The sequence below is a fragment of the Bubalus kerabau genome, chromosome 1, assembly GCF_029407905.1.
Source record: "Bubalus kerabau isolate K-KA32 ecotype Philippines breed swamp buffalo chromosome 1, PCC_UOA_SB_1v2, whole genome shotgun sequence".
Lineage (NCBI taxonomy): Eukaryota > Metazoa > Chordata > Mammalia > Artiodactyla > Bovidae > Bubalus > Bubalus kerabau.
In genome coordinates, this window is record NC_073624.1 from 20,529,558 (window position 1) to 20,539,042 (window position 9,485).

At 40.3% G+C, this 9,485-nt stretch overlaps 1 protein-coding gene across 3 annotated transcripts; it reads right to left on the reverse strand.

The window, feature by feature from the left end:
- Positions 1 to 1,066: 1,066 nt before the first annotated feature.
- Positions 1,067 to 6,302, reverse strand: NANOG (Nanog homeobox). 3 transcript variants are annotated; one of them, XM_055569976.1, is made up of 4 exons: positions 5,947 to 6,302; positions 3,423 to 3,685; positions 2,181 to 2,267; positions 1,067 to 2,034 (listed from the first exon to the last, which is right to left on the reverse strand). In XM_055569976.1, the coding sequence occupies exons 1-4, from the start codon at positions 6,080 to 6,082 to the stop codon at positions 1,618 to 1,620; spliced, it is 903 nt and encodes a 300-aa protein (XP_055425951.1). In that variant the 5' UTR covers positions 6,083 to 6,302; the 3' UTR covers positions 1,067 to 1,617. The 3 variants fall into 3 exon arrangements, with proteins under 3 accessions (XP_055425951.1, XP_055425972.1, XP_055425961.1); XM_055569997.1 differs by lacking the exon at positions 5,947 to 6,302 and adding an exon at positions 5,703 to 5,726 and having other exon boundaries at positions 3,423 to 3,647; XM_055569986.1 differs by lacking the exon at positions 5,947 to 6,302 and adding an exon at positions 5,566 to 5,700.
- Between the last annotated feature and the right edge of the window lie 3,183 nt (positions 6,303 to 9,485).

Genomic DNA, 9,485 nt, shown 5'->3' on the forward strand with positions numbered 1-9,485 from the left:
TAGTGCTTTTCTCAAAGCTGTCAGTTCATCTTGTGCACTTGTTTAGAGCCAAGAATTTTGTAAATGTTAAAGTGACTGATGATACAATCAATCAGTGCTTTCTATTTCCATCATCTACTCGGTTAAATATGCTGCTTGGCACAAAATCCACATATCTGCCAGTCAAAAAGAATGTTGCGTTCAACTGTGGTATTGGCAGAAATTTTCAGACTTCCTCTTTTAGTCAAATGTCTAAACTCATTGGGTTGGACAGTATGATAGATCAACATTGGAAAACTAGGGGAACCAAGAGGAAGATAAGAAAACCACTCTGGTTATTTCCACCAATGCTCTGTGGTAACCTAAATGGGAAGGAAATGCAAAAAAAAAAAAAAAAAGTGGGGGGATATATATATGTCTATATAGCTGATTTACCTTGCTAGTACAGGAAACTAGCACAACATTGTAAAGCAGCTATATCCCAATAAAAATTAATTTTAAAGAATCATTCTTAAGTTCACATAAAAAATAAAAGTAAACTGAACTCTAACAGTTGTTTCTGGCAGAAGAGCAGTCACAGAACCTGTCACTGGTTATAGGAGAGCTTCTAATTCCACCTCTTCCCCTCCTCCTTCATCTCCCTCCATTGCCCATCACTTAGCTTCTTTACAAACCTTTGCTCCAGATCTTCCAGATGTGGCATTCTTCCTTAACTGCAAACCACAGATTTTATTGTTTCAATACTATATACACTGAAAGGAAATAAGTTTGTTCAGGTTTAATTAATACATCACCTAATATTGTGTATCTGGTTACCTTTTTTTTACTCACTTCTAGTCTCCTGGATGCCTAGAGAAGATTAGTTTATTCCCTTCCATATCAAAAAACATTTCCATGTTGACCTCCCTGGTGGTCCAGTGGCTAAGACTGCGAGCTCCCAAGGCAGGGGGCCTTGGATTCAATCTCTGGTCAGGGGACTAGATCGCACATGCCGCAACTAAGACCCAACACAGCCAAAAAAAAAAATTTTCCATGTTTAGTCAAATTTTTAACTCTGAATCACTGCGTGAAATTGGTGAGAGACAACTAAATGTAAAATGGCTATTTTTTATTTGTACTTAAACAACAAACCAGCCAAACTGGTACTACTTACGATGTGGCAAAATACAAAATATCGTTCTCCAAAAAGTGATGAACAAATTAGGCATTGTAGTAAAATAGCTAAAAGGGGTGGTGGAAATCAGTAAAGCACTCTTCATCTTAAGGACTGAGACTCTTAACAAGTAAAGCCTCCCTATCCCAGAAAATATGAATAATCCTCATCATATGTCTTTGTACTTTTGCCCCCTGTGCTTAAAGTCAGATTCCAGATCCTAAAAGTATCCAAAATATTATATATTATATCCAAACTACTATAATCGCGTTATCTATAGCCAGACACCTTTTGTCATGTTGTACAATGCTTCTGAAACCTCTTATTGGACTCATTACCCTTCCCTCAAATTGACACAGAAGGTATAGTGAAAAGCAGCTTACTAAGGGGCAGTGGTACAGAATTCTAGAACGAGAAAAAAATCTAGAGAATACACAGTCTCTGCTCACATTAAGATCCCATACAGTAGCCGTCACAAATAGACGTTACAAATCTTCAGGCTGTATGTTGAGAGGGTAGTTTGGGAATAAATCAGTGATTTGCTGCTGGGGATTGAAATACTTGACAGCTTGCTGTATTACGTTATAATTTTCCCCAGCAGTTCCCAGGGTGGCCTCCAGATCACAGACGGGAGAATTCTGCTGGAGCTGGATCCCGGGCTGCAGGAATTCCTCCATGTAGTTGTTGAACTGATTGTTCCAAGGCTGGTTATTCCAGGCTTGGGGGCACCAGGCCTGACTGTTCCAGGAGTGGTTGCTCCAAGACTGACTGTTCCAGCTCTGGTTGCTCCACGTGGGGTTATTCCAGGTCTGGTTACCCAACATGGGCAGGTTTCCAGGAGAGTTCACCAAACACCCCTGGTGGTAGGAATAGAAGCCTGGGTATTCTGCCATTGCTGGGCCCTTTTGAAAAAAGAAGAATGGATTAACTGAAAAAGTACTTCTAAGTTCAGAATTGTCCGTGGTTGGGATTGCATGCTACAGCAATAGACAGAACTAAAACCTCTTGTTAGGAAAAAGCAGAAAAATTTTAAGTTTTCTATCATTACCTGAGGCATGCCATTGCTATTTCTCGGCCAGTTGTTTTTCTGCCATTTCTTACATTTCATTCTCTGGTTCTGGAACCAGGTCTTCACCTGAGAAGGAAAAGATAACCGGAAAAAGTTTAAGATATTAGTAGGGACCTCCGATCTTCCAATGCAGGGGGCATGGGTTCAGTCCCTGGTCAGGGAGCTAAGATCCCGTGTGCTGCATGGCCAACCCCCCCCAAACCCACAAATAAATTTAAAAATAAAATATTAGTAATGCAGGATGTATTGATAGTAGGAACCAAAGAATATTAAGGTTTGGTTTTTTTTCTGATAGCTACAACTATCTCAAACTTGAAACAAAAATTCTAATTACCAGACTCTTAAATCCTGAATCTGGGTGAATTTCAAGCCTTTCAAGTCAGTTGGCTTTTTTAATAAACTTATGTTTAATAAACTTAACCAGTTAGATACACTGCAAGTATGGCTAGGAGGCTATGGCTATGAACTAGGAGGTTCACATTTAAATGTCTGCCCATACTGTTCATTAGTCACAGTTAAAAGTAACTTGTTTGCAATAATAAGCCCCCCTTCCATATTAGCACATTTACATTTAATATGATAATTGTATGTTAATTCAAGAATGATGAAACATACTTCACAAGGACAACTATACAAAAAGTTAAGATCATTTGATAGAGGACTTTTCCAAGTATGGTACCAGAGATAGAAAACCATTTGCCTGAATAAACTAGCCAATAAATATATGAAAAATGATTAACTTCATCAGTAATCAGATGTATACAGATAAAACATGCAACTTTAATTTTAATAAGAACCAGTGGTTGGCTAGGACTCTTCTAACTCAAGATGATAGAAGTGTGTTTTTCCTTTGTTTAACGGAAAATTGGAAACTTTTTCACAATTTTAGCTTAACATGGGAAATGGTTTAATAAATTATGACACATTTGCAATAGATATTTACTGAAAGAAAGATGGTCACAAAATACATTACAAAAAGATTCCATTTTCATTATTAAAAATTAACTTATTTGTAGAGGTGCATAAATATTTTTTTTTTTTTCCAAAAAATTTATCTTAGTTGTGTGGGATCTTAGTTGTGACATGTGGGAGGATCTAGTTCCCTGACCAAGAATCGAACCCAGGCCCCCTTCACTGGCAGTGCTGAGTCTGAGCCACTGGACCACCAGGGAAATCCCTTATTTTTTATTTCTTATTGCACAGACAACAAAACAACTGTACCTGCTTGTAGCTGAGGTTCAAGATGTTGGAAAGTTCTTGCATTTGCTGGAGACTGAGGTATTTCTGCCTCTGAAATCTGTCATTGAGCACACACAGCTGGGTCTGCGAGAACACAGTTCTAATCTTTTGTTTCTTGACCGGAACTGTCTCTTCCTTCTCTGTGCTCTCCTCCACAGACGGGGACAGTGGTTTCACTCTGGGGCTTGTGGAAGAATCAGGACTGTCCTGAATAAGCAGATCCATGGAGGAGGGAAGAGGAGAGACTGTTGGGAATAAAACAACACTTTTCTCTAAAACTTCAAATATTAAAAATGCATTGTTTTCAAAGCACTATTATAAGTCTTCAGAGCAAGATGGTAGGTAATAACTTTATTCTTAAGCGATCCTGAACACTCTACAAAGTTTTGCACAAAAAACATTTTACATGTAATAGACATGGTTAATATCATGTGTTGCTGGGAAGCAGTTTTGTTCAGTAGCTAAGTCCTGTCCAGACTCTGCGACCCTGTGGACTGCAGCTCACCAGTTTCCCCTGTCCTGGTGGGAAGCAATGGGGGACTCAAACCTCTTTGATAAAACAGATGATCCAGATTCTTGGGGACCCTATAGAATTAACAGTTTACTACCCAGTCTTAATACCAGGACTGTCAGAAAATGTGAATTCCAATAAACTCCTATTGCAACCCAGACCTTGGTTAGCTCTGTGGTCTCATTTCCAGGATTATCCCTTCCTCATAGTTTTTTTTTTTTTTTTTTTTGGTTTGGCGATTGGGCCAAGCTTATCATAGTTTTTTTTTTTTAATGAAATATGCTTACTGTGTAATATGTAAATCGCAGGTGTACAATATAGTTATTTACAATTTTTAAAGGTTATACTCCATGTATAATTATAAAATATTTGCTATCTTTCCCATGTTGTATATCTCATGGAGTTTTTCCATTGATTAATATGATGCAACAGACAAAAAATTTAGAAATAACAAAACAAGGTAACAGACAAAAATTGTCTAGCACAGGGCTTGACATATATTATTGACTTTGTAACTGAGAATTTATTTCCTGTATTAGATTTATTTGTACAGAGGTATTCCCAGTGCTCAACTCGAATTCTACCCTTGTCATGGAATAAATGGACAGGCCTTAAACAGCAACAATTCAAAAAAAAAAAAAAATCACAATTTCACAAGTAGGAAGGTCTTCAACTCATGACTAGAGGTGAGGAGTGTCTTAAAAATCATCTAGGATTTCCCTGGTGGTCCAGTGGTTAAGACTCTCTGCACTTCCAATGCAGGGTGCACGCTTCGATCCCTGGTTAAACAAAGATCCCACACAGCAAGGGGCTTGGTCTAACAAAAATTTTTTTTAATCATTTTTGCAAACGTGCAGTTAGCTTGCTAGGAGGACATGCCCACTTGCTTGTATTAAGCACTGTGTTTTCAATCTGTGAAATTATAAAAGGATACTAACACAAAATTTAGGAAAATGGGGTTAACATTAAAATCCAACACTCAAATATCGCAGTTGGGACATCTTGCCTCAAATACAGCAATTATTTTAATTATTCCCTTCTCCACAACCGAGTTCTACAGTTGTAATCAAATAGTTCTTTGGCCGTCTTACACCATAAATGTTAAAAATCGCATTCCTGGGTAAATGGCTAGTGTTAACTTTTTTTTTTAAAAATGACTGCCAAATTGATTTCCCAAAAAGGTGGTGCTGTCTTTACAGTATCCTGAGCATCTCTTACATTCACAGTCACCAGTTAGAAGCTTAAGTACTAGAGCATAGCTTTTGAAGCCAATTCACAGTTACCAGTTAGAAGCTTAAGTACTAGAGCATAGATTTTGAAGCCAAACTGGATTTCAGATCTGAACTCTTAACCACTTAGGCAGCCTATTAAACCTTCTGGAATCATTCACCATAAAGTGAGGTGAACACTTATTTCCCCTGGATTTAGGAGACCTGAGCATACCAGGTGCTTACAAACTACCCAGTAATATCCAGACATCCAGAGGTTAGGAGAAGACACAACCGCTACTTGTATAGTAGAAAGGTGAAATATTTCCAAAAGGTGCGTTTCGGATCATTAACGATGCCATCTCTAGCACACCTTGAATAGACAGACCGAAAAGGTGATGCTCACCCGTACCAAGCGGTGATGTTCCTATTTCTGGCTTAGCAGTAACATTTACTGTTACTGGGTGCTCCGCATGATGCTAAGATTTTACACATCAGTGTATCACATTGCATTTGCCTATGCACCTAAACTCTCAAACACACCGTATACATTTGAACTGCTCCTCCCGGGTCCCCAGTCTCTCGGTCCACAGATCCTGACGCCTGAGACACCGGGGGAAGCGCACGACCCCATCAGATTATAGTGGGAAAAGAGGTGTCGAGAGGATTAACAGATAATGACACCTGCTTATATTGATGGGCTCAAGAGGGAGACAAATGACCTTCAGTCCCTTCTTTCTCTTTCCCTGAAGGAACTTAGCCCTTCAAGGGTTCGGTATTTTCTTACCAGTGTCCGTGTCGAGGGTGTCAGCAGATGACGTTTGCAAGGACGCGTAACTTTCTTCAGGCATGGGTGAAGATTCCCTAGAGTTGGATGCTTCGGGGCCAAGCAGGCTTTGGGGACAAGCTGGGCCCACACTCATGTTGCTGAGTTGAAGGAGAAGGAAAAAAGCCTAAGAGGTAGATGCTAGGAAAAGTCCAGGCTGAAGAATCGAGGTAGAAGAAACTTAGAGAAAGGTGAAGATCTCCGGGTGTGAAAGTATTTATTAAAAAAAGACGGAATGAAAGGAGTCACCTGTAAGATAAGAGCCAACCAGTCCAATCTAGGAAAATGAAAATAAATAGAGGCTCTACATTTATAAGTAAGGCTCAACCATAGTTGGCCCCGCCCCTCCTGGCAACCCCACGCCCACACACACCCTTGAGAATTCCCAGTTAATCCCGTCTGCCAGTCTCACCAAGGCCATTGTAATGCAAAAGAGAGTTGCAGAGTAACCCAGACCCGGTGGGGAACTGGGAAACTAGGACCTCGGAAATGGGAAACACAATGAACCCAGCAATGAGATACTCCTAGCTTCACCTTCTTTCCACCTTTTAAAAGTCAAAGATGCACCTCCTGTGGCCACCTAAGGTGATTGAAACTCTCACTGGGACAATTAATTCCTTTGACTCGAGCCCCCCTTAGGGTCTCGAAATCAGGCTAGTTTATGGCAAAAACTGCAACTAACTCCATTTTCCTCTTTGGTTCACTCTAAGGTCACAGTAAAACACATATGGAATGTTAAGGCATCTGCTGATGTTAAAAAATTGTACTTGTTTTCAACCCCCACCTAACTTCTGTCTTGGTTTTTGGCTTTCAGGAAAACCACCAAGTCTTTTCAGCAGGCAAAAGCCAGAGGAAAGGACCTGCAGACCTAGGATCCTGGGAGCCTGGTTAGTCATCATACATAAACCATTACTGTGGAGGTTTTTAAAACCACATAAACACATAAGTGCTTGGCTTAGCCACTTTACTACGTCTCAGTTTCCTCATCTACAAATAAGGGCAAAAGTACCTTATCTGTACCTTCTCTGTGTTATTGTAAGAATCAAGGAAAGTAAAATGCTCATAACATTTGACATGTTCGTGATCTATACCCATGGCTGTTAATAGAAATTCTTTCAGGACCCTATGCCTATGACCTCTAAGTCTGACAATACTTGATGAGATTTTTGTTCTAATCTAGTGAACATGAAATCTAACATTGCATGATAGAATGAAAGCACCACTTTCTTTACCTGGTACATTACTAGATATAAAATAATAAAATTTATTGACCTGTGAAAAAAAAAGTGAAAGTGTTCCTCGCTCAGTCCTGTCCCACTCTGTGCGACCCCAGGGACTGTAGCCTGTCAGGCTCCTCTGTCCATGGGATTTCCCAGGCAAGAATACTGGAGTGGATTGCCATTCCCTTCTCCAGGGGATCTTTCCAACCCAGGTATGGAACCTCGGTCTCCTGTGTCTCCTGCATTGGAAACAAGAAGAAAAAGAACATTCTCTAGGCAATTGATATTCTTGGAATAGACTTGCCAGAGCAAATGTGATAGATTTATTTGAGAACCAACATTTGCCCTCCTGACTATTTCTCCTTCCTAAGCAGTCATCTTTATCTTGCCTTTTTTTGCTTCTTCTGGCTCTTTCTTTGCATAGCTTTTCCTTCTCCAGCATGGAAATCCTGTCTGGTCCTTAAACCCCACACCATCCTCTTTCTTCTTCTTCTTTTGGTTTATTTCCCAAAGGAACAGTTTTTAGAGTTGAATTCCGCACTAACATATTTATGGACAAAAGATAAACATCTGTGCCTTCAATTTTCCTCCACATTCCCAAATTCAACATTCAAGAATCTCAAGATTTCTTCGTTTCCCATCTCCCAATTCTAAAAGTAAACCCTTGGCAAATTCCAATTATATGTTTTTCTAAAATACAATTCTTGACGGATCCTCCCATCCACTTTGCCGCTCAGGTCTCCACCTGCTGGCTTAGTGCCCACGCCAGCTGAGTTTGACTCACAATACAAAGATGCTGACTTGCAAGAGTAGGATCATTGCCGGGTCCAAACAAGGGGATGAAATTCTGTGTAATATTTGTCTTCTTGGACCACCATCCTGGAGGGGAAAAGAGTCTAGAAGAGAGTCCTCAAGGAGAGGGTGGGTGGAATACATTGTGTTTCAGGTATAGAGCCTCTGTCTCATTAGAAACAGAAGATGATTTCTTAAAAAAAAAAAAAAAAGGAATGTCAGGGACTTCCCTAGCAGTCCAGTGTTTAAGATTGTGTGCTTCCACTGCAGGGGGGCATGGGTTCCATCCCCGGTCAGGGAAATGAGATCCCAAATGCCCTGCAGCACGGACAAAGCAGGGAGGGGGAGAATGTGAGGTGATGTATGTTAACTAAACTTATTGTGGTGATCATTTTGCAACGCATCGGTCAGTCAGTTCAGTCACTCAGTCATGTCCGACTCTGTGCAACCCCATGAGCTGCAGCACACCAGGCCTCCCTGTCCAACACCAATTCCCAGAGCCCACTCAAACTCATGTGCATTGAGTTAGTGATGTATTTGCAACACATACGTATATCAAATTATTACATTGTACACCTTGAACTAATACGATATTGTATTAATATATCAATTACATTTCAACAAAAAGGGGAAAATAAGTTTAAATGGGGGAAAAACTAGACTTCCAGGCTCTCAATTAGGACTGTTTGGTAGTTGGGGGCAGTCAAGGCCACCAGGTACATTGGTTTGCCTGCAGCTCTCTAAACTGCTGGTATGGGAAGTTTTGTTCTTAGCTGGTGGGGGTCTTTGCATGAAAGCCTGAGATGAATTCACCCCATCCCCCTACCTGTGTCCCATTGTGTCTAAAGGAAGAGCCTCCGGAGAGAAAGACCAAAGGGCAGGGGGCTGGTAGCTGGAAGGTAGGCTTACTACATTCCTTGACCTGGAAAGCAATTTGAATGAGGCTGAGAATGCCTTGGAAGCTGTCAGAGACTGTGGGTTTGTTGGGGTGGGCTGTGTGGGTGGAGGAGGGGTATGTGATAATGTGCTGGAGTCCAGAGCCCCAAATGCAAAAATGAGTCAGTGAAATCATGATTTTAAATTTGATGAAAAATAAATAAATAAATAAAATTGATGATTCTAAGAGCAACATCTGGGAAAGAGAAGAAAAAAAAGCTAAATACTAAAAAGGAAAACTATTTTACGGCTATGATTTATTCCTTATTTATAGACAAGAAGTGCACTTTGTGGGACTTCCCTGATGGTCCAGTGGCTAAGACTTCACACTCCCAATGCAGGAGGTCTGAGTTCGATCCCTGGTCTGAGAACTAATACCAAATGCTGCAAATTAAGACCTGGCGCAGCTCATAAAATAAATCTTTAAAAAAAGAAAGAAAGAAAGAAATGTACTTTGGGCTACACAGTCTTTTAGGAGAGCTGGCCCTGTTAACTTTTCATTGGGTTTTGTTGATTTGTCAAAGATAAGGGAATGGCAACCCACTCCGATAT

Coding starts and splice junctions, on each gene's coding strand:
- NANOG (XM_055569976.1), bottom strand. CDS start 6,082: ATGAGTGTGGGCCCAGCTTGTCCCCAAAGCCTGCTTGGCCCCGAAGCA. Junction 3,686..5,946: donor CACCCTCGACACGGACACTG/GTAAGAAAATAC, acceptor TATTCCCAACAG/TCTCTCCTCTTCCCTCCTCC. Junction 2,268..3,422: donor TGAACCTCAGCTACAAGCAG/GTACAGTTGTTT, acceptor TTTCCTTCTCAG/GTGAAGACCTGGTTCCAGAA.